General features: G+C 42.2%; 3 protein-coding genes across 6 annotated transcripts; 2 read left to right on the top strand and 1 right to left on the bottom strand.

The window, feature by feature from the left end:
* The first annotated feature begins 1,916 nt into the window (after positions 1-1,916).
* Positions 1,917-14,072, top strand: fanci (FA complementation group I). The gene is made up of 38 exons (XM_084364229.1): positions 1,917-2,031; positions 2,159-2,258; positions 2,349-2,421; positions 2,588-2,718; positions 3,221-3,374; positions 3,506-3,563; positions 4,137-4,178; positions 4,319-4,442; positions 4,537-4,622; positions 4,723-4,855; positions 4,938-5,015; positions 5,109-5,245; positions 5,966-6,146; positions 6,253-6,340; positions 6,456-6,586; positions 6,662-6,732; positions 6,852-6,966; positions 7,090-7,212; positions 7,461-7,529; positions 7,617-7,718; positions 7,804-7,992; positions 8,517-8,638; positions 8,736-8,897; positions 9,255-9,434; positions 9,531-9,697; positions 9,788-9,858; positions 10,079-10,195; positions 10,273-10,324; positions 10,413-10,540; positions 10,751-10,816; positions 10,949-11,045; positions 11,178-11,362; positions 11,704-11,760; positions 11,847-11,906; positions 12,052-12,126; positions 12,287-12,382; positions 12,507-12,608; positions 12,745-14,072. The coding sequence occupies exons 2-38, from the start codon at positions 2,166-2,168 to the stop codon at positions 12,805-12,807; spliced, it is 3,978 nt and encodes a 1,325-aa protein (XP_084220355.1). The 5' UTR covers positions 1,917-2,031; positions 2,159-2,165; the 3' UTR covers positions 12,808-14,072.
* Positions 12,769-21,305, bottom strand: polg (polymerase (DNA directed), gamma). Of its 3 annotated transcripts, none has more exons than XM_084364231.1 (23): positions 21,218-21,305; positions 19,922-20,519; positions 19,572-19,767; positions 19,269-19,436; positions 18,987-19,133; positions 18,772-18,851; positions 18,474-18,656; positions 18,156-18,298; positions 17,942-18,065; positions 17,633-17,857; positions 17,412-17,523; positions 16,971-17,054; positions 16,647-16,760; positions 16,401-16,561; positions 16,257-16,310; positions 16,041-16,158; positions 15,800-15,935; positions 15,397-15,643; positions 15,183-15,305; positions 14,864-15,032; positions 14,340-14,548; positions 14,074-14,234; positions 12,769-12,907 (listed from the first exon to the last, which is right to left on the bottom strand). In XM_084364231.1, the coding sequence occupies exons 2-23, from the start codon at positions 20,491-20,493 to the stop codon at positions 12,819-12,821; spliced, it is 3,615 nt and encodes a 1,204-aa protein (XP_084220357.1). In that variant the 5' UTR covers positions 20,494-20,519; positions 21,218-21,305; the 3' UTR covers positions 12,769-12,818. The 3 variants fall into 3 exon arrangements, with proteins under 3 accessions (XP_084220357.1, XP_084220359.1, XP_084220358.1); XM_084364233.1 differs by having other exon boundaries at positions 21,239-21,257; XM_084364232.1 differs by lacking the exon at positions 21,218-21,305 and adding an exon at positions 20,650-20,706.
* LOC311263885 (Golgi apparatus membrane protein TVP23 homolog A-like) lies at positions 20,750-23,536 on the top strand. Of its 2 annotated transcripts, none has more exons than XM_084364235.1 (7): positions 20,750-20,834; positions 21,956-22,038; positions 22,391-22,535; positions 22,663-22,752; positions 22,831-22,959; positions 23,044-23,172; positions 23,256-23,536. In XM_084364235.1, exons 2-7 carry the CDS (start codon positions 21,959-21,961, stop codon positions 23,280-23,282), a joined length of 600 nt encoding a protein of 199 aa, XP_084220361.1. In that variant the 5' UTR covers positions 20,750-20,834; positions 21,956-21,958; the 3' UTR covers positions 23,283-23,536. The 2 variants fall into 2 exon arrangements, with proteins under 2 accessions (XP_084220361.1, XP_084220360.1); XM_084364234.1 differs by lacking the exon at positions 20,750-20,834 and adding an exon at positions 21,749-21,794.
* The last annotated feature ends 972 nt before the right edge of the window (positions 23,537-24,508 follow it).

Genomic DNA, 24,508 nt, shown 5'->3' with positions numbered 1-24,508 from the left:
TCTCTCTCCTCGGCCTTTACTCTGTGCTCCTCAACTGTCACTTAAATCATACATAAATCAGACTGGAAAAATAATAATCATATCAAATATAACACTGTAAAAATACTGCAAATATAAGTCCTGCTTTCAAAACTCAAACTGTACATAAGGATAAAACTTATTATGTAGATTATTATTATTATCACTAATTATTAGCTTGTCCAGGTGGAACTAATTTTGTTTTCTTTACATACTGTACACCTTTAATGTGATCATCATTTGTTCTGTATGTAAAATCTTAATCGGCACAATTATTAGTAATTAGCTGTTAAATAAAAGCAGTAAAAAGTAAAATATTTTGTATCCTGGTATAATAATCCTCTCCTCTACAGAACACATCCATAAAAAAGCATCTAAAAAATGCAGGATATTGTCTTTTAGCGGTGCAAATTCCTCAACAGATTTGCAATTACTCATGCTACAACATGTAGTGAACCTGTGGTTTTTTGGGGGGCCCCAGGGGGTCTCGGTCCCCCAGAGCATTGGGTTGGTTATCCAGCCTTGTTGGGGAATATCTACCAAAACGAGTATCAGCAGGCTATGGACAACTGCACACATATAATAGAAGCAATATGTGCTTTAAATAAAAGGTTAGGCAAGAATATGCTTGCACAGAGTGGAGTTTTTTTCCCATTTGACACACCTTACTTTGAAGCAGCTTTAAACACTGGTGAATGATCTATAACAGTTTAAATCGCCGTGTATTTACATTATGAATTAAAATGATTATCAAAATAATCTATTAAGTGGAATTTGAATTAGATATAACAGGAATCGTCGTCAAATCTTCCTGATAAAGAAAAAGATCGAGCTAGCCAGGAGTCGAACCTAGAATCTTCTGATCCGTAGTCAGACGCGTTATCCATTGCGCCACTAGCCCGAGATGGAATCCCAAAACTCCGCATACCAACTTAAAGGATCGCTTTATAAAGGATTGATTTCTATGATTGCTACGGTTTCTTTTAATTCATTGATTATTTGTAATTAGGCTATTAAACACTGTCAGAGAGCGAGGCGAAGGAAGCGCGCGTTCACAAAACGCTCGCCCCCGAGTTGTTGTGCTCGTACCACAGAGGCACTGTGGAGAGAGCTGAGGTTCAAAACTGACTTTTTTTAGTGAGTTTTATCTGAAGATGTTGTATTGTAGAAGTGAAATCCAAATTTCACGACTGTCTAGTTATATTTTTAAACTGGGACAACAGCACATACGTTTGTGTTTTTATGTCTTTATCAACACAGCCAACTACTGTTATTTCTATCAATAAAAAATATTATATTTGTGAGAGACTTTTCATTTTGAATATTATGGACTTTTGGAAGAAAGTATGCTCATTCATTTATAGGCTAAATATAAATCGCTATTTTATCATATTTGTCTTAAATGCAGCTCCATTATAGCAGGTAAAGCACATCCTGACAGCTTGTAATATTACTGTCCCCCTCTGTTTCATAGGAAAGGAGTCTCACACATCTTTCAAATTCATACTACTTACTTCTTTCCCCACAACAGATAAGTCCTGTGATTTTCAGGCTGATATCATTAAATTTGACCATTTACAACAGGGGGGATATTATTAGTGGCAACCTGGCTGGCTAACTGACGTTACGTCTGTAGGCGTGCTGTGTAAACGGGGTTGCCAGATCTGCAGAAATCAGGTTTTTCTACTAAATGGCTTTCACTAGCAATTACACAACAGTTGATACAGCGTTGAGTTACTGAATACTTTCACGTTAAACCTAAACGTGTAGCATGTTATTACATGTATTTTGTCACAATGAGTGTTGTGCTGATATGATTATCAAATAACGTGATGTGGGATACTGTGAGCCGAACGTGGCAACCACGAAGCAAAAGCAGGAAGTGTGCACTGGCGGGAAATTCGCCACATATTATGAAAGCGTTACTGAAGGCTGGACTGTGACTGTTTACGAAACAGCTCGCCAAATTAAACTGAATGTCCAATATCACATTTGGCCAGACGATCAGCAGAGGTAAACCGTTTCATTTGTGCGCTTTGTTTTCCAAATTAAACATTTAGCGAACGTTACTGCAACAATACGCTCTCTGAGGTTGTCAACACATGAGGATTTCTTGCTAGCTGTGTTTGTCTGTCTGCAGGTTCATCATGAAGGCTGATATGGATAAAATTATCTCACTGTCTGATCGAGACAGTACTGCCGAGCTTCAGAAGTACCTGTCCTCCCTTACTAATGACCAGGTAATGTTATTTTGTCAATTTAGTCCAACACATTTTCTGCCAGGTTGCTTATAAAGTACTCCCCCCTAAATCATCTCCTTTTTTTTTTAGCTAATCACTGGGATTACCAATGGGGCACTAAAGGGAAAGAAGGCCGGGGCCACGATTAAAGGCATATTCAAAGGTGAGCCCTCAGTTTCTTCCACTGTGAGTGCATCATTATAATCACAATCTGTCATACATCTCCAGGCAGAGTCATTAAACTCATTAATAAATGACCTGCATTGTTTTCAATATCGCACATGGTGTCCTGTGCATTTAAAAGTAAAGTTTTTTGCTCTTGTGTGAAGGCTCTCCACCCACTTCCACTGAAGGATCAGACCGCAGACTTCTTGTTTATCAACACTGCATCCCTCTGTGTGAGTCTGGGGATCTTCAGACTGAGGTGGTGGCTGATATCATTGGACTACTGATGCTGGAGGTAAAAAAAAACAACAAAAAAAGTCTGATCATGATGCTTTTGTAGGATTTCTAATGACACATGTTCTTCCGTGAAAGAGCAGCAACAAGTAATAGCAGGTGTATAATCAAGTAATGTCTAGAAACTGGCAGGATTGTGGTTGTACTGGGTAACAAATGCATTACTCTTAAAGTAACAACCTGCTTTGAACTCTCTGCGATGCCTAATGCTTTTCAGATATGAAGACGTGAGACATGGGTTAATACAATATGACTTTAATAACAAAACTGTTAAACATTTTTCTGACGGCCTGCACAGACTCTTTGGGGCTACTTGATTTCTGATCTTGTGTCTACATCTTTTCCCTTTACTTTTTATTAATTTTCTTGAATTGCAGTCAGTTTTTTTAGTTTTTTTTTCTCATCAGTAAAGCAATTTTAATTGTAGACATACCTTTACACATTGTGACCCCTTGTCCTGTCCTTGTCTTATTACCATTTTGCATTGCAAATGTTATACACAGACTCACACACTGTCCGGACCGTCTCTTGCACAACTGGCGTCCCTTTTCGTTGAAGCCATTAAGGTGGGAAAGATGGGCAGTGGGAAATCCCTGGAGCTCTTTCCTACTGTACTTACTGCCCTCTCAGCCTGTGAGGCCTTGTCTTATGGCAAAGGTTAGTGCAAATTACCAGTCTTAATAACTCTATTATAAGTCATATCAAAAACATCTTAATGAGGGTGCAGATGTTAAAAGGTGATGAATTTCTGTCTGTTGTGGTTGCTTGTTATTTTATCATAACTTCAGGTGAACTCAGTGGTGAGGAATACAAGAAACAGCTGATCAACAGCCTCTGTTCAAGCAGGTGAGAACATCTCATATTTCAAACAGCTATGTGTACAGTGTTCATATGCAATTTTTCGTTTGTAGTGCTTCATGCAACATTAGTAGGGAGTTTTGGGTTAAATTTGGCTATCAATAATAATTAATGATTATCAGGGATGAAAGTAAAGGTTAACTGCGTATAATTTTGGGTCAGTAGTACAAAACTAAAATATCAGTCGTGCACATTTTCTCTGTATTGGTTAAAAATGGTTGCCATATAGCATAAATGTCAAATGATGTATAATGTGTGTAATTTATGGCTTTTCTACCAGAGTATAGTATGAGTATAGGTCATCAAGCTAAGATATGTCATATTTTTGCCTTGGCAACTAGGATGTATATCTTGTGGAGCTACTCCAAATGCTATCCTAAGTGGTGGAGTTTTGAAAGAGGTCTTTACTGTGATTTTTTTGCCAAGGCATATATGATAATGAGGGCGCGTCAACGACCCTCATGGAGATGAAATATTCACGCATAAAACCCTAGATATGGATCATTTTCAAACATAAAAGTGGTTGTTGAATGTATTTATCTATTCCTTTTTTCCATGCAGATGGGACCCACAATGTGTTATCCACCTGACAACCATGTTCAGGTAATACCTTTGACTATCAGACCATCACATTCTTGCTTGTTTATTGCAGTACCTTATATTTTCCCTATCTTTATGTGTTCACACTGATATCACAATGTTTTACCCAATTTTAATTTTCTTCTTGTGCTGCCTAAATCCAGAGATGTGCCCTTGTCATCAGAGGAGCTGCGGTTTTTGGTGGAGAAAGTCCTGAGAATGTTCACTAAACTGGATCTGCAGGAGATCCCACCTCTGGTTTATCAGCTGCTGCTTTTATCTGCAAAGGTGTGTGTATCAGCATGTTGATTATCAGGAGCAGGTAATCAAGTTCCTCTTTTTTTTAATGATCTAAAAGTCGGCCCTGCACTGTGTCTGTTAGGGTTGTAAGAAACAGGTCCTGGATGGAATCATCAGTTATTTTCAGGAGCAAGACGTTCGCCAGGAAGAAGAGCAGAAAGATGGAGAGTGAGTGGCTCATAAACTGCAAGTGGGATAAAATATGTTGACTCTAAATCTTACTGCCTTTTTTTCCCCTTAACTGATGATTTTGCTGTTTCTTCCTCAGGAGCTTGGATCTAGAGGTTCAGTCCATCCCACAGGACCAGTTAAGGCACGTGGAGGGCACTGCAATCCTCCACATAGTCTTTGCCATACGACTCGACCATGAACTCGGGAGAGAATTCCTTAAAAGCTTTAAGGTTATGTATAACTCATCTGTCAGTTATTTTGTGACTATTGTAATGTAGAGTTTGCCATAAATCTTGAATTGAATTTCTACAGACATCCTATGGGGACCTGTGCCCTTTCAGTGTTGCCCTGATGCTCTCAGTGGCTCGCATCCAGCGTTATGAGGAGCAGGTGAGACACCTTTTTTCTGTATACTCATTTCAATGTTATTTTATCTTTCCTGCTCACTTATTTCGTTTCATCTCCTCTCCCTGATTTGGGTAGGTGTTTGACCTTTTGAAGGGGGCAATCATCAAGAGCTTCAAGGACGAGCAGCTGCAGCAGGGGTCAAAGTTCCTGCAGGACCTGCTGCCTGGACACTGCAGCGTGGCTCAGATGATACTGGACACAGTAAAGAACAGGTCAGAGCATCAAATCAAAGTTAAGTGTGTTGGAAATGTGTTGCTCTAACAGCGAAAAGGGCTTATCCCCCTGTCGATGTAGCCCAACACCACGTGAACTGCCTGAGATTCACACATACAGATGTATTGTTGTGATTGTGTGTATTTGTACGAGTTTTAACAACAACAAAAAAGATTCTGAAGTAAGAGGTAGCAAATTTGTCGAGTTTAAATCATTACAATCAGGGTTTCCGTTGACCATGCAGGTCAGCGTGACCTGGAAGTTTTAACTGCTCGGACCATTAAATGTGTTTATTGAGGTTATAAATTCACAGATGAAATAAATTCGCTGATGTCATGCATCACCAATCTAAAGCATCAGTATTTGACAACCTGGAATAGGACGAGAGACATTATGACCAGAGAAACTTAAATATGTCTGACTTTGAAAGATTTCCCCAAGAAAAAACAAACAGTTAATGGATAATGGTAACACTGATTATAATATTTCATCAGAATCATGATCACTGTGAGAAAACAGAGTTTCTCCACAATAAAGTTTAGTTTTCTTTTTGGTCTTTTCTGTGTTTCCTGTGTTGTCTGGCAAAGAGTGATAAAAGATGGTTTTTTGGGAAAAATAATTGAGATGTATAAAGTAAAGATGCACATCTCACATCTGTCATGAACTCAGTATTTGTAGTTGATCTTCTTCACATGAACTCTTCTCTTCCACCCGTGCAGTGTGTTTGGTTGGGATCATGTGACCCAGGGGCTGGTGCAGCTGGGCTTCTTCCTTATGGATGCATTTGGACCCAAACCTGGACCCTTTGGCAAGACCACAGAAGGGTCTTCTACCATAGCCCGGACCCCTGCTCAGCTGGCATGTAAACTGGGAGGACAGGTGCTTTTACAGGGCTTTAAGGTAACATTTTTTATATTATAGAATAACCACAATACAAATGATTGGTAATTGACTGCATGTTTGTATTGTATTTTCTCACCGGAGTGTGTTTGTTCTTCTGCGACAGATGCACGAGCCTATCAGAGGAGAGATACTGGAGCAGGTGTTGAATCGATTGGTCACAAAGACAGCCTCGCCTGTCAGTCATTACTTAGGTAATGATAAGCCCCAACTTTCAGACGTACACTAGTTTCTATTAATCAATCAAGATATAGAATACATGTTAACTTTCCGTCTTTTCTTTTCCTGTTTTTGTTTCTGTATCATCAGACCTTTTCTCTGACATTGTGGTCTCTGCTCCCATGATCCTCCTTGAGTCATCCTCCAAGGTGACAGAGACATTTGACCACCTGTCATACCTGCCCTTGGCCACGGTTCAGGGTCTACTAAAAGCTGTCCAGGTACCTAAAGAGACAAACACCTAAACAGAGATGATGTTTCCGTTGTTTAATAGTTCCTCTCTGTTTAATCTCCAGCCCCTGCTTAAAGTCAGCATGTCCTTGAAAGACGCTTTGATTCTGGTTCTACGCAAGGCCATGTTTTCCAGGTGTGGTACTGCTTTGCTCTGTATCAGTACAGATGATGAATCATGCTTTTGTTAACACATTTGATAGATTACCAGTAATTGAAAACACTGTTCTCCTCCCATATATGACTCTCTACTAGCCAACTGGATGGCAGGAAGTCTGCAGTGACCGGCTTCTTGTTGCTACTGAAGAACTTCAAAGTGTTGGGCAGCTTGGCGTCGAGCCAGTGTAGCCAGGCAATCTCGTCTAGTCAGGTACAGTTCCAGTTGGACTTTATGCAGTTCATATGCTTGAAAACACATGCAGTAGTGGAAAAATGTGCAACCCTTAACACAGTCTATCATGTAGTGACCGTCTGCCTGAACTCTGGAAAATAGGTTCAAGTGGACGTTCATTCTCGTTACAACTCTGCTGCAAACGAAGCGTTCTGTCTGGAGATCCTCAGCAGCCTGCGTCGCTGCCTCGGCCAGCAGGCTGATGTGCGCCTCATGCTCTATGAGGTTAGAGCTCTATTTCTAATGCCATGTTAAGTAGTTGTTAATTTAACAATTACTAGCCATGATTGATAGTCTTGATTAGCTTAGTCCCAATTTCTTTTATGCCATCTTGAGCATCTTATGCTGTATATAAATCTTTAACTGTAGACAAAATTATGAAATGTAACCCTTCAACATTCGTGGTGTTATTAACATTTAGGGTGTGTTAAGATATGTTTTATACTGACAAAGCAAATTCTCACCTATTTCAGGGTTTCTATGATGTTCTCCGTCGCAACTCTCAACTTGCAAGCTCCATCATGCAGACCCTCTTCTCACAGGTATGTGTGTGTGTACTGTGTTCAGTGTAACGGCCTTGTTATCATAATATCTATAATGTAGACAGCTGTATGTCTTTGCATCTTTAGCTGAGGCGGTACTACGAGCCTGAACAAGACCTCCTGCCCCCAGTGAAGCTGGAACCGTGCATCACAGCTCAAGGAGACCAAGTCTACCTCCAGGAGCCGCTGGTATGCTTGTCCGCATTGTAGCATTATTGTGCCTGGGTGTTTGCTGTGTTAATGGCTGCTGTAAATAATGTTTGTCCTCCTTCAGGCCCATCTGGTGAGCTGTACTGTGCATTGCCTGCTGTGGCTGCAGAACATGCGGCGATCAACCAACCGCAACACTGACGACAGCGATGATGATGAGGAGGAGGAAGAGGGATACCAGTCTGAACTTCAGACAATCCTAGAGAGCATGACAAGACGTATGATAAAGAGTGAACTGGAGGACTTTGAACTGGTATGCATTAAAGACAGGAGCTGTAAACTGTACACTGAACTGTATACATTGTATATATTGTACATTGGCGTAATCCTCTCAACATGACCTGCATAACATTTTATTGTTCTCTTACTGATTAGTCTGGTTGAAGGAAATATAGCAACTTAGACATGTGCAAGCAAATAAACACTGTATTTTTATTTTGAAATGTACATCACATCATAATGCCAGTGTTCCTCAGCTTCCATGCTTTCCTCTTAGGACTGCAACCAACGTTTATTTTTCATTGTCAGTTAATTTGCAGATTATTTTAGGGTTAATCGGTTTGTCGTTTAGTCTCTAAAGTGTAAAATCCTGGAGCTGCTGAAACCAGCAAATGTTTGTTATTTTGCTTGAAAAATTTACGAAATGATTAAACTAGTTGGCAACTAATTATCTTTCAATCAACCAATCATCACAGCTCTATTTCTACCCCTGCCCGTTAATAATGTGACACTGGAAGCATCATCTGAAGCCATATATACGGTCTATGTGTTGATCAGGACAAGTCAGCTGAGTTCTCCATGGGATCCAGTGTTGGGGTGAAGAATAATATCTACGCTGTGCTGGTGATGGGAGTGTATGAGGTCCTCATGGAGTACAACTTCATCAAAGCCAACTACAGGTAACATATATCTTTTTTTGTATGGTGAGGACGTTGTGTTGCATTCATGTATTTAGATTTGTGATTTTTTTTTTTTTGTGTGTGTACTTTACGGCAGTAAAAGCCGCTTCGAGGAGCTCATGGAGCTGTTCAACCGCTACCACAAGCTGTCTGAGATCCTGAAGGAGAAAGCCGGAAAAGGTCGAGTACCTTCACACAAGACCCCCCGCAGTTTACTGTCTTTGGGCTTCATATCAACTCTACTCCCTGCGCTCTTCAGGTAAATGCTTTCCATGCTTACCTTTACATGGATTACTGTTACACTTACTGGTTTTGTCTGAATATAAACATCACATTTTATGAAATTGAATCACCTGAAAACAGCTTTTAAAATACTGTACTCATTGGGAAATGCACTCATTTTAGTTCATTGTTTTGCATGGCTTTACTGGTTTGCAATTTGTAGCCAGTAAACAAATACACTATATTTAGCTTTTGTCAAAACGTTACAAGTATTGAGCAAACTGGATGAGCTAAAAGCTAACTGGTCTCCAGAAAATGTATACATTAATCAAAAATAGTATTGACAACACTGAAACATTAAAAAAATGGTCAAATGTTGCTTTTTGTCTTTCAGAGACAGTACTCAGAGCAGAGAGGAGGCTCTATCGGTGCTTCGCTCCAGTGGTGATTTTGTGCGTTATGCAGTGAGCGTGGCCGTACAGAAGATCCAGCAGCTGGAGGAAACTGGACACACGGACGGCCCGGATGGACAGAACACAGACAGAACTTTCCGCTTCCTCTGTGACATGACAAGGTTGGTGCCCCCAGGCCTAAGCATTCAGTTTGACTGTTCCTGGTTTTATTTTCTATAACCAATGAGAGATCTGTCTTTATTTAACTGTCATCCCAGTGTGCTGATATGGCGTTACACCAACATCCCGAGTGTTGTGGAGGACGCAGGGAAAAAGGAGAAGCGCTCCAGCCTCTCCCAACTGTGTCTGGAAGGTCTGCTCAGGATCTTCACGACATGCCAGCAGCGCTTTCCAGACAAGATGGCCCAGCTCCTCTCCACCATGGGTCAGACTATTCACACCGTAACAGCAATGAAGTTTACGTTTTACAGCTAAGCAGTATGCAGGAATTCATCATATTTTGTGTTTCTTGCAGACACCTCAGAGGAAGATGACGAGTCAGATGATGGCGCTGAGATGAACTTCTTTTACATCCGACAGTTTCAGGTGCATCTACACAGAATGTATTACGTTATTTTTACTTTAGCCTGTTTCAGAAACCTGACTTCATATATAGAATGTGTCAATTTTGTAACAGGAGCCTTTAAAGCGTCAGATATAAACCTACTTGATTTCTTTCAGACAGCAGTGTTTTACATACGGTGAGGAATGTTCAACCCCATCTGAGCAGCTACACTAAAATCCAATTTTCTTTGCCCGTCAACAGAGGGCGCTGTTCACACAGTTAAGTGGCGGCGAGGATGAATTTAACAGCAAAGAGGCTCAGCTGCTGGTCAGCATCTTGACTGTGCTCTCCCGCCAGCTGAAGCCCTCCTCCCAACAGGTAGGTCTACCCCTAACTGCACCTTATAGGATAAATGGAGTCGTACTTGATCCATTAACACACGTCTTCATCTGCAGTTTGTACAGATGATCACATGGACTGTGAAAATCTGCAAGGAGACCAGTTTTGGTGAGTGACAGCTGACCTAATATTTGTCGCCATGTTGGGTTCAGTAGGGTAAGGTGTGTTCTGAGGTCTGTTTATTTCTCTCTTTTAGAGGATGCAGCGTTCTCCAAAGGCCTGCTTTCTCTTCTCTTCAACCTGCATGTTCTCTATAAGAGTCCTGTAAGCCTGCTGCTCGAGCTCTGCCAGGACATCCACAGCCAACGGGGAGATATTGATCAGGTACACACAAACATACTTTACGTTGTGTTTCTTAAAAAGGTTGTAAAAAGCTTCAAGACACCCTGGACTGATACTTTACAACAGCAATCCACAGCTATCATTTGGCCTTCATTTTGCAGTAGTTGGTGACAATTATTTAGCAATTCAGCCAATACTAGCTTGCCACATTTTGATGATCTTTTATTCTGCTTTTTCTGTCTTTATGCTCAGGATGTGGAGGTGGAAGAACAGTCTCACTTTGCCATTGTGAACCCAAAGACTGTAACCACTGCAGCAGTGAGTTTTTTTTTTTTTTTGTGTGTAACTGGGGGCCTCTGATTTCCAGTGACACCCTGAATCTGTTTGCGCAGTGTGCTCCCCATAATCACCATCGTCATCTTCGTCATCGTTTTTAATCTCTTGCCACAGCTGCTGGTCCTGTCGCAGGTGGACAGGGTGCTTGATGAAGTGGACTGGCTGATTGCCAGAAAGAAAAGCCAGACACCCTCTGACAAATCGGGCTCTGGTAAGAAACCTTTTCACACAGGTGCTCATGTTTGATTAATGGTGAGAGTTCAGAGGGGACACGAGGAAGAAATGCATCTTTGTCAGGACACAGTACTAAAACTTCTGTGATGTTAACGTTCCTGACGTGCAGGTGAGGCCACCCAGACTGCAGGCCAGCAGGATCCAATAGAGAAAGCTGTGACACTGCAGCTGGGGACTCTTTTGACGGCATTAAACGAGCTGGTCCAGACATCCCTGCTGCCTGGCAACTGCACCATCACACTGCTGAAAGAACTGACTCGCACATACAACATCCTCACCACCCTCGTCAAATATGTGCGTATCTCTATACTCTGTATTGTACAACTGTGATGTAAGTATTAATGTAGAGTTTGGGAAGTGTCAGGGTTCATAGAGTCTTGAAAGTTTGAAAAATGCTTATTTTTTACAGTTTTTATATATCGATTGTTGTGGACAAAAGAATTCTGTGAGGCTTTTTTTTTCGCAATTTCATTTTTAACAATGAAGATTTGATGATACAGGCTTCAAGAGTCTGGAAATGTTTGGTTTTGCGATCTTGAAAGTGCTTAAAAAAATGCTCGAATTTACTCTTAAAAAGTTGTACAAACCCTGAAGTTTGTCTAGCGTGACATTTGTTTCTCCCTTTGTCATTTTAGTACATCCAGGTGTGTACAAGCCAGCCCGTTGCACTGCCTGCACGCTTTGAGAAGCTGGTGAGTCTCATGTGTTATTGTTCCTCTCCTCTGTTTGTATCTTCTTGTCCCGATGATGTCATGCTGATCTGGTGTTTTCTGTGTAGGTCAAACTGTCCGGCTCCCACCTAACACCACAGTGCTACGCCTTCATCATTTACGCACAGGTAGACCTCACTCCAGTTTTAACATGTTTGGAAGTTCTCGCACAAATAATATTCTCTAAATATGACTGTGCTGTTTTTGGTTATGGAATTTCAGCCCTGAGAAGGAGTATTTAAGTTTAAAAATAAAATGTGTTTCATGTTTTAGAGTGGAGAAAACGGTGGTGGTGGTGCAGATGACAAGAAGAAAAAGAAGAGGAATGAAGTGAACACTATTACCTCGGTCAGAACATTCATCTCCTGTGATTATAATGATAACAACAAGACATTTACATTTTCTGTTTATTTATTAAATCATTAAACGTGTATATACACTGTACAACCCAAAGCTTCTAAGCCTCAAACAAATCTGATGATCGATCCTTTTATTTTTCTCTTGGTAGGCAAAACTTCTGCGAGAGACAACGGGCATCCCGAACTTAATCTTCAGCATCGAGCAGTATGAAAAATACCTCATCACACTCTCAAAAAAATCTAAGGTATGTGTGACATAAAGAGACTTGTAAAGGTCGATGAAAACACAAAGCTCCCTGAACACCATCAGTACCATATCATCTGTCAGACCACTCGTACAGTGTTTCACCAACATCGGTTGTTGTCCAGGTAAATCTGATGCAGTACATGAAGCTGAGCACCTCCCGAGATTTCCGCATCAACGCAACCACTCTCGACGCAGCCCTGCAGGAGCAGGACAACGTTGAGGAGGTAAGTGCAATCTCACACTGAAACTAGCAGCTCCAAAACTCCTTTCTGTCTGCCCTTACACATTCACAGTGCCATAGTTTTCCCCCCTTCCCTCCTGCAAGGTAGGATCCAAGTGTCTGTTTCTTTTTCCTTTCAGACCACAGAGTCACAGGACGTAGAGGAGACACAAGAACCGAAACAGAAGAAGAGAAAGCCGTGAGCAAAGACTCCTCATCTCTTAGGTCCTTCCGACTGCTGACTTTTTTTGTCCAGAGAGCCTTTAGTGATGCTGATGATTTGGTAAATGTCCAGAGCCTCACCTATGGAAAGTTTGCACACATTGTTTAACAACTCGGTTATGTTCCTGTAGATCACTTTATTCAAAAGAATTGTTGCATATGACACGTATCTCTAAACATGATAAATGTGTCACACCGTCATTTCTGTTTTACATTATTTAAAGAGTTGTCAAGGAGTAAATCGACTTTTTTCAGGATGACTTCGTGATGAATAAGCTGCTCTGTTGTTAATATAAGGGTCACTGTTCATTTAAAGATTGTATAGTTGTTATTACATAACTACGTAGCTAAGATGACCCTACTTTATCGATCCTTGGTTACGCTGAGGGAACGAGTCGGATCTTTGGTTTCCAATATACGTAATTTCATCCTGAAGAGATTTTCAGGCATTATTATAAGTGCTGTTTTGTTTTAAAATAAATATTGTTTATATACACTGTTTGAGTCAACATTTTAGATTCATTCAGTACTCTTTTTTTTTACTCTTGTGGCCAGCTCACACAAGAATGTGTAATGCAGTACAAATTAACCGAACGGTCACAGACAATGTAAAAAGGCTTCTTTGATATATATTAATTTTGTACTACACGTGGATATATTTGGGGTTCTAGTAAGACTTTCATGTCTTTTAGGTACCCTCAAAGTTAGAGTTAGTGCACTTTTATTTCAAATAGTTACACATTGCATGTTATATGTATGAAAAAAGATGTATGTGTGTGAACAAATCGAGAATTGTGTGCAGATGTGTGGTCAGTAAATATAAAACACCTTCCACAAATGTAAACTCATATTTTTTGCAAATATTAAAAAAAACTAAATTAAAACTTAAATATATAAAAATAGATCCATGAATACATTAATATACATATACATGAAAAGCATTTGTGTCATATACAAACATATACGGATTTCAAACAGACATTTGTGAATCCACTTTCTATTGAAAAGGTGTGGATCTTAATTCTAAGCTTGTGGATTTGTATTTTACACACAATTTTCTCTTATTTGTGGAATCTGTTCGTATTTCCAGATCCATTTTATATTTGCAAAATATTTTTGTGAGTTTAGAATTTTTTTTTTGTATCTGTGGAAGGTGTTTCATATTTACAGATTATACATGCACACAATTGCTATTGTGACAAGTCTATCTATAAAAATAAAGGCTGATGGTGGTGTGCAGAACTCACCAGGTGGCAGGCCGTATCTCCGTTCCAGACCTGTGGGGTTGGACGGGGTCACACAGTCCATGTTTACCTCCTTCCTCAGACACTGGTCAATGTCAACTGAACTAAAGAAAGCGACCGACTGAGGAAGGTCCTGCATGCCTAATGCATGAGCGAACATACTCCTGCAGGAGACACAAGCACACAATCAGAAAAAGTCTCAAGTTTACAGCCTGTTCTAGGGTGGATATTTTTGACAGGGAAGGATAAATACTAAGCTGTGATCAGACCTCGTCAGCAGGTTTGTGATCTGCATTGCCAGCGCTGCTCTGTAGCGGTCTGTGCTGCAGACGAGGTACCGCACCTCGTCGTGGATGCTGATGCAGAAACGGGCGTCAATGTCGTACTCCTCACAGAGCCACTTCATGGCCACCAGCATCAGGTGTAGGTAGTCCACCGCAGAGCTCTGCACCACCCAGTTCACTCTGCTCGTGATAAACTGAGAAAACAAAGCAACGTCTTAGTCTCAGAGCCTCCATTAGCAGTAACAATGGACCTCAACCAGTTAGGGCTCTTAAGCAAGATGTGTTATTCATGATTTAGGAAAGAACGGCCATTTCTATGCTAAGAATTTCCTCTTCAGAACAGTTTATAATTAGATTTTAGGACTTAGCCTTCCCTTAATGACAAAGTGGGCCCTTGGCTAAGGGCAATAAACATCTCTTACAATGAATCTCCAGAATTAGACTAATAAAAAAGGCTTTTGTTGATTAGATTTATGCAAGTCTGTCCCCACTGATGAGCACTGCCTCACCTCATCCTTAACTGCCTTGGGCTCCAGCGCTCTGCTAATCCTGCATCCAAGAACAGGAGTGGCTGTCTGGGCTGAATGAGCAATGCTCTCGAGCTTATTGAACATGTCCGACTCTGTACCTCCGGCCCACAGACGTTTGCCGACCATGTCCCACCTTTTCCGCCGAGAGCTGAGGGGTGTCAGGAACATAACAACCAGAGACAGAGGGAAAGGAATGAACGGAGCTACTGAGATGGTGTGGGAGAATATGTTGGGCTAATTAAAAAAAGCTCCTGACAAGAGACTGGATGTTTGTGTGATGTTTTAATTGCTCCCTCACCTCTGTGAGGCCAGTCTGGTGATCCTCCGCAACTCCTGCAGAGAGACACTTCCATCTTCCTCCATCTCCACCTCAATACCCAGTTCATTGACCAGCCACTCAGCCTCATCTGTCAGATGGTATCTGAAAAAACATACAAGTACTGGAGCTCAAGTTTGCACAAACAACTGAAATATTTCCTCAAACACACAACTGTTCAGCTTGTTGAATGTACCTGCGTAAGCCCTTTGTTAAGGCGTACATCTGCTTGGCCTTACTAGAAGCTTCTTCCTGACCGAGGCGGTGGTTGAACTGCATTAACAGCCTTTCAGCAAAGGGTTGTCCCGCACCATATATGCGTCCGTAGTTGAACACCTTGGCGTGCTCTCGGCTGATGCCCACAGCGTCAGCAGTGCGGCTGTGCAGGTCAGTGCCCTGACTCTTCTTCCCCTGAAGGGTCATCCAGCCAAACGCTGTACAGCCTGAACCCAGCAGAGACATGAGATGAACACAGTCAACATCAGATGCTGTATATTCAGATTATGGCCGTGTTTACATCAACATATTTTTATGCACATTTTAAGGTCATTCATTAGTAATTAGAAGTTGACTTAGATGTCAATGGGGACAAATCTCACCATGCATGCCAGCAAAGTGAGCCTCTCCAAGCACAGCAGCGATCCACAACTCCTGAGAGTCTACATCTGCCCCCACCAGGTGATATCCAGGAGGTACCTGCACCATGGCCTTCAGCTCACTGCCTACCCGATCCCGCTGTGGACACAAAAAAACAAAAAACCATACCAACAAAACTTCATGACTGGCTTCTGATGAATGCTATGTGATGTGCAGTTTGTCCTCGTCAGCTCTGACTCTTACCCGAGCGTTACTGGCAGTCAGCCACGTTGGCTCCACAGCCCGACGCGTCACCGTTCCAGCGGTGATGACCTGAGGGAGTATGGCACCGTACTGGGCCTCTTCATCAAACTCTTTGTGTCTACGGGAGACAGGAAGGTTGTTATGTACAGTAGAGACTTCTCCTCTCCACATGGCTTATCAATAAATACATGATAGCTGTTGATATAACAGACAGACCTCCTGACAATCGGAGGAAGCTCTACCTTTCGCAGCTGCAGTACCATCTGAGAGCTATGAGGAGACAAAAAAAAAAAACATATTCATCATCTTCATGCCTGACAGAGCTGAGATTATCCAATTTATAATGGAAACTGATGTTACCTTATACGTTTATGGGCATTCCTCCAGAAGGATATCATTTTGTTGATCTCCAGAGCTCGCGTCGCGTTGGTTCCACTGCTTCCTGCACTGAGAGTGCCATCCTCCATCTTAGACAGGAAGTCTTTTGAAAAAGGACTGCCAACATTGTTGTCGTTACCATCCTGAAACACACACACGCACAGTAAAACAATGAAAATTAATCATTAAAGCAACAATGTGCCAATGCTAGGTATTATAAACACTCACCTTATGGGGTAATTTGAAAAACCAGCACCCTGGGATATCTACTTCATTGTAGGGGCCGTTTCCCTGGTGATAATGGCACTGATTTTCTGCCGAGATGTCATTTGGATCTTTGGACTATGTCACATAACAAAACACAGTAACTGATGTTCAATTTCAGCACAGTGAAGAAACACCGAAGTCAGACGCATGTAGAATACAAAATGTCTGGAATCTAATTCTACAAAGAGTATCATACTAATAAAGTTAGTGTAGCCTAACCTTTATCTGCAACTGTGCATACATACTAGATTAAAACAGAATAAATGGAACGACCATTTCACTCACCCCGTTTTTCTTCCTCGCCCCATTTTTCGTCACTGTGACTCCATTTTCCTCTGGCAGACTCTCCGTGGAACCAAACTCCTCCATCTTGAGATGAAGTTTAAAAAAACACCTCTGATACATATTCTATCATTCCAGAGGCCATGGGCCTGATTAATGATCCATAGCACTGATTAAACACCAACACCTAAACAACTCGAAACTTAAAAATATTACATTTTGGTGAACCTGCACTATGAAAAGTTATGCTGCATTAGCTACTAGCTGCTCCTGTCTGCACTCGTCTGTAACGACAGACATACAATCACTGAGATTATTTTGTTGTTTTGGCTTGATCTAAAGTTATGATAAACACTTCTTCTATATGATTTGTAAACTGCATATTTATGGATTTTTATGTAAACACTACACAGCTAAGGTAAATGACACTATGAGCCGACGCACCTTGTTCCACACTTCGCTGTCTGTCCACACGAGGTCATCTGAAGAGTCCAGATATTCAGGCCGCTCTTTGCTGTTCTGCTCACAATACTCCCTGTAAACACTCTCAATAGCCCTATGGGACAAAACAATGCTTTAACAAACCCAACACATATCCTATGCTGTGTAATTCTAAATAATCAATAGCCGATATCTCGATGATGTAATCACAGTATATTACAAACCTGTGTGGGCACACGGGCCCTGTATTTTCCTCCTGAGACACCAGGTTATCCCTGCGTCCGGGTACCAGGTATCCCCACCCGTATTTGTCTGCGTAATGGAGGGGGAAACCATCCCACGTCAGACCCATCAGTTTAGGAGTCACTCTCATCTGCAGGCTGATGAGGCTGGCTCCAGGTGACCAGCTGTCCTCCGCAGACATCTTCTCACAAAGCTTACGATACCACCTGAAGGACAAGGCGAGAGAGGGAAATGGTTATTGAAAGATACTAAATATTGGACGACTCTGAAGTGCTTGAGGTGGATCTTACCCTGGATGTCCTGGCAGATGTTGCCTTCTCTTAGGAAGTCGATTAACTGTTTCCTTCAGCTTCTCCACAGCCAGCCTGCTGGGGCAAGGGCCCTCCATCTCCTCTTCAGAGGGTGGACCTGGGTCTTATGTCACGACAACACAGCTGAATCATCTCATCTGTTGTTTTTAAAACACCTTTTTCTATAATTGTTGCAAAGCAGCGAAGAATGTACCTTCATCCAAGTCTGGAAGAGGAGTAGCGACTTTTGTTTCTGCTTCTTTTTTGGCGCTTTTCTTTTTGCTGGCTGCCACTTTCTTCTGCTTGAACTCCTGCACATCCCACTCAAGATCCCACAGCCAGGGGTCTTCTTTGTATCTTAAGGTAAAAACAAACATTAACATACATATTTTTGCATATTTAAACCTTGGAGTTATGAAACTGTACATTATGCATAATTCTATATTTCTTTTTACCTTCACATACGCTTTAAATTTAAATAAGCTATTTATCACAAAGTGATCACAAAGTGATAAATAGCTGCTTTTCTCACCTGTCGCCCTGCAGCAGCTGGCAGGCGTCGTCCGCTAGAGCCATCAGAGATTTCTTCATCTCTCGCTGGAGCTCTTCGTAAATGTCTTGAGAGTCTTCCAGGTAACGGCCCCAATTCTGATTGACAGGAAGGTAGCTCACGCCCATCTCCAGCATTCCTGCAAGTGTCACTGGATGAGGACACCTTGTAAAAGAAGAAAAAAAGAGATATGGTGAGCAAATTAATATCATACTCTTAGCTAAACAATCAATACATAGAAGCGTAAACTAAAAATGTTTGCGGGTTAGGATTTACTAACCTCTCCATGAAAAGTGGAAGCTGTTCTGCAAAGACTTGATGTGTGGCCTCAACATCCATGGCGCAATACTGCATCAACTCCTGCAGAGGTCAGCAAAGCCCACATTATTTGTCTTTACTTCATGACGATTGCACGTCATTTAGACCTGCTAATATGTATAAATATGGCCCATAAATACTGACAATCTGACATTGGATTTGTTGCGAATCTCTAACCTGGAAGTTGTTTCTGACATCCATCATGCTGCCCTTCACAAAGGTCTCTCTGGCCTCCTTCTTCAGAGGCTCCCCTCCCACATACAGAGCGTGGACATCAGCCAGGTTATTAATGCTGCCAATATTCACCCAGTCCCAGGAGCCAATCTATACACAAACACATAATGTCACGGCGGGTTTCGCTGGTAACAGAAGCCAAATAACTAACCCTACTTGAAGATGCAACGTTATCACTGACACTGCATGTTGTAGCTGAAGTATGGTGAATAAAAGCACACAAACCGCTGGGCCTTCTCTTTTCTGTCCAGTTTTCTTAATGTGTTCCTTGACCTCCTGAAGACCCCTCCTTTTACCCATCTTATTGGCCATCCACAGTGTGCGCTGGAACCCAGTCAGCCCAGAGATGGCCATGTGAAGGCTCATGGTGTCCATGAAGCGCGCCTTAGAGCCCTGTAGCAAAGAAAACACATCTTTGTTCTGTACATGAACTTAAGTCATGCGAAGGCATGTGACTCAATACAATAGTAAGAAAAAGGTGTTAGAAAGCTGAGTTGACGGAAACACACCACCCTCTGAACATTTTACCTTCAGCAAGTATTGCTCCTTAATGTAAGATCGGTCAAAACTGACATTGTGGCCCACTATGAGCATCTCCTTCCAGTGACCATCTGGTGGCCGGACAGAGTTTCTGGTTGTCTCCAGTGGTATGAGGTCAGATAGGGCCAGCTGATTTGACCAGGTGTACCGCTCTTCAATTAGACGCTTACTGCACCAGGAATACCTAGCAGGGGAGAACCATACACATTAATATCTAAATCCTCTGCCTAATAAACAAAACAACCCATAACAAAACAATAAACAGAAGCTAATCGATCCTCCCCATCGGTGCATTTCTACCCTTCACACTCTCTTTCCAGTTCTTGCTCGTTGCTCACCAGTTAGTGGGAGACACAGCAACAGCCAGTGTGGGACATTTCCCCTCCGACATGCACACCTCCACGTCAAACACCAGTGCCGACTCCTCTGGGAAATCAACCTTCTGACTCTTCCCGTCGGGCCCATAACGTGTCCAGCCAACCTCCCAGTTCCATTCCTGCGGCATAGGAGGGAGCTCAGCCAACTGCAGGTTGTTCGCAGCCTCAAGGTAGGGCAGACTCTGCGTCTGGGCCAAGGTACGAAAGTGCTCATCAATATTTTCGCCGTACATCTTGGGCAGATTCAGCTCCACATCGGGCAACAGGGAAGTTTCCTTCCCCCACAGCTGGTGTTTCTGCAGGTGCCTGATGCTGCGCTGCACATCTTCCTCTCTGCACTTTGATTTAAGGCCTCTGAAGATCTGCTTGTGGAGGTTCCTCGAAAGCATCTGAATGTTAAGGGGGTTCATGCGGGTTTCTGTGGAGTCCTCGCCCTGAAGGGACTGAGGCTCGGTGGAGCAGAGGGATCGTAGACACTTCCATTGTAGAGGGATGAGAGTCCTCTGCAGAGGACAGCGCAGCACATGCAGCATCACCTCATGAAGACCTCACAGTCCAGCTGGAAGACATAAACATCAACAACATCAACACTGTGACATGATACGGATTAGCTCCAGTTAGGCACAAATAGGGAGGAGATACTGACGTAACAGCAGGGTATAATGTATCTGTAATCTAATACATCTTACCTTTTTGTGCATGCTGTTTACGTGATCACGTTACATGTAATCTATTACTCTCCACGCCTGCATAACAGATACAGATGCATGTTTGATTTTATGTTATAATGTGTATTTTTCTAGTGTAACATTGTTAAGTGGCTTACTTTGTCCATGCTGACACACATTTTGGTCACATTATTGAAGACGAGGAGGTAAAAACACTTTGATATTTCACACAATTACACCAAAAACAAGTTTGTTAACTAAAAGTAGGTGCTCGACTAAACGTTAGCTACCTAGCTTAACCTACAGTAGCGGTTACTGTTAGACAATACTGCTAGCTACTACTTTAATCGACTTAATAATGAATTAAATTAAATAAAGTAACTGTTGAAAGTTACTAACATCAGACCCATGCTCGCCTCCATGTGTGAGCCATCAAACTACGTAATAACTATTTAATACTAAATTTGGTAGCTGGACGTCGCTACAAGTCAAAACAGACGCCGCACCCGATCCGTGTTATCAAGTAAAACGTTAAAGTAATCAACTAAAATATGTTTTAAAATCCAAAATGAGCGAATGCGAGTGTTACCTTAGCATGTTTGCTACCCACCGAGGAGGACGACTCACGGTGATGTTGTGGGGCTAAAGCTACAGCAACACGCAGCGTTAGCGACCCCCGGCGGTGTGGAGGAATGTATTTGTTTTTTAACAATACAGACAAATGTTTGGTTGAACACGACGTTGGTGGACGACAGCGGGCAAATGTAGCCTTACATTATCCACAACATCCTGGGTATAAATATACTGAATAATATATAAAATGCGGTATGTTGCCGGAGCAGTATATCGACGGGCCGCGTGGCCTAATGGATAAGGCGTCTGACTTCGGATCAGAAGATTGCAGGTTCGAGTCCTGCCGCGGTCGCTCTTTTGATTAAATCCTGTAGCGACGTCTGAATCCGTTACACACATTTACCATACCACACTGATATTTACAAGGCCATTTCCTTTCATAGTATTTTTTTTTTTCCTTTACCCACTAATTTTCCATTTAAGCCCCGCTTCCTGATGTGGATGCAGTTTCTGAGAAGGCACTGTCGGTCCCATTTCACTGCAACACCTGGCTTATTCCTGCCCTATAATAGAGCTACGCTTCCCCCTACATGGTACCTCGCTTGGTTTTAACATTCACAATCATGAAACCGATGAGTATTTTCTACCTGCCTCTAGCCGTATCTACTGTGTGTTGTGCCTGCGTTGTATCGGAGAGGATGGTGTGGCATGATTTTGTCCTGCTGTGTGTTTTTTTGTCTTTGCTTCTCGTCAGGCGATGGCGGACGACACGGAGGATGTGGAGCTGGACTTTGCTGCTGACGAGCAGGAGAGGGCGCGGAGAAGCGCAGTCATAAGGTGCACTGCAGGGGGAGGCTATCTATCATGTCTCACAAACTCATTTATTTTTGTTTATATTAGTATACAATCAGCTGGGATATCAGCCAGCTGGGAGATTTTTTTTTTTTTTTTCAACTTGTTATAATGTGGAATTTAAAGAAAAAAACTTTATAGGACCAATGATGCTCTGTTATACAGTCTAAAAGCTATGACTGATTTTTCAGTTATATCACATGATTTTATGTTTACACACATCATCAGAGGAAATCACAGCCTGCAGATTTACTGCACATCAAAGTCGACTCTTCCTGCCTGACTTTGCATTTTTTTAGTCTCTCCATCATCTGTAACCCTGTGCATCTGATTTCAGACACCCCCTCGCCTCCTTTTTCCACCTGTTCTTCCGTGTGGTTGCCATTGTCACATATCTGCTCTGCGACTGGATCAGCGAGAATTTCGCGCCGTGTTTCGTCCTGATCATCACTCTGCTCTCTTTCGACTTCTGGTCTGTGAAGGTGAGAGGTCAAGCTGTTAAGTCCCCTCACTTTCCAACGCCTCGCCACTCTTTTCTTGCTCCCCTCAGTAGTTTAACCCCTTTTTTTCTTTCACTCCACCAAACTCACTCTCATCCTGTGTTTTCAGAATGTGACTGGCCGGCTGTTGGTGGGGCTGCGCTGGTGGAATCAGATTGATGATGATGGAAAGAGCCTGTGGGTGTTTGAGGCCAAAAAAGTAAGACACTCTCGTTATTGTGAGTACGGTAGAGCATTTTTGGAGCATTAACACTGGGTTATTGATATGTGTGTGCAGTCTTCTCGGGGTAATAACATTGGGACAGAGGCAGAGGCGAGGATATTCTGGCTGGGTCTCATCATCTGTCCTCTTATATGGATATTCTTCTTCTTCACCTCCCTCTTCTCCCTGAAGATTAAATGGCTGGTGAGACCCATGTTGCTTGTGTGCATGCTCTAGAAATGCTCTGTGGAGATCTCAACCCTAAATGCATCTGTTTGTCTTCCCCAGTCACTTGTGGTGGCAAGTATTTCCCTCCAAGCGGCAAATCTCTACGGTTACCTACGCTGCAAGGCGGGGGGAGAGGACGGCCAGCCTCCAGACACCAGCTCTTTCACGGGACAGCACCTCCTACAGCGTGTGAGTGACTGACTGCAGCGCGAAACATGTGCAGCATTCAATCAAATCTGACATAAACTCACAAATGATTTCTCCTCTTCCAGCCAGACATCATCTTTGGGATACTGTGAAGATCTACCTCCTGCACCCATACAGCCACTCTGCTGTGCTTTTCTGTTTTTTGTTTTTTTCATGTGTGTCTCTGTGTGTGTGAAAGAGACCGAGGGCAGGATGGATGAGGGCTGTCTCGTCTCCAAAAGTGTCCACAAGCTGCATCTACTTGAAGGGCCGTGCGCCCTGTGCATGCCTTATGCTGCTGACTGTTCACTTCACATGTTGCCCATGGATCAGTCAATGTTAATAAAAGATAAGTGCATTATACACATTTTCCTTCTCTGCGAATTAATTCATTGAAATCAGAAAAAAGCATTTAGTTTTCATTGACGTGCAGGTTTTTTTCCCACCGCTTTAAGTAAAGATCTCTGTGGCTCCATGACCTACAATAAAACACAGGGTTAATCTGACGTAAGGACCCTAAACTAGACTTATTACCTCTTAAACATAAGAGACAGGGTGTAACTCTCCAGTGAAGCCAGTTTGCTTTGATTGATATTGTCCCAGAACACCCCTAAAAGTTTCACCAGGGAACGATGGCACCTCAGATACAGTGTGAAGCATTCGTTACACTTTAACAAACAAACGACCATTAAAGTTTGATTGAAATGAAGATATTTGTATTTAGCAGCAGGCCTACACGTTGTCGCATGTGTGCTTCAGTGCTGAAGGATTAAAAACATGAGCAAAAGCAGACAAAAGAGTGGGAACAACAAAACAAACAGCAACTTCTTCGTCTGAGTGATTTAAACGTTCAAACTAACTTGTTAATTTGAAGCTTTTTAGTTTTGTTTGTTTATTGGGTGAGAAATTTCATTTTAGAAGTAGTAATTTGTGCGTAGCAGATTACATTCTCACTCAAATGTCATTAACTTTCATTAATCTGTATTAACAAATCAGTCTGGCTCTCCATTCCTGCCAGTTTGATCTCGTCCTGTTTCACCATTTTATTCAATGTCCTATTGTTGCCTATCCCCAAACAGGAATGTAGTGGGAGCATCAGAAAGCATACACCTCATAAGTCTATGATTAATCACCAGGCACTGGGATTAAATCCTGAGACAATGGGTTGCCTTAACTATGACTGTCATGTGTCTTATACTCTGACATTATTTCCTGCAAACATGGAAAAAAAAGAGCTTCATGTCTTTTAATCTGTCTCCAGTTTGGTTTGTTACATTAAAAAGTGCTTTTGGTGACACTGTCCAGTACAGATTTGGAGGGAACCGCTCACAGCCTGCTG

Source organism: Pagrus pagrus (genome assembly GCF_965226575.1).
Source record: "Pagrus pagrus genome assembly, chromosome: 10".
In the NCBI taxonomy this organism is placed as follows: domain Eukaryota; kingdom Metazoa; phylum Chordata; class Actinopteri; order Spariformes; family Sparidae; genus Pagrus; species Pagrus pagrus.
Note: the sequence above shows the minus strand (reverse complement) of the source record. Positions and strands in the feature narration are given on the sequence as shown.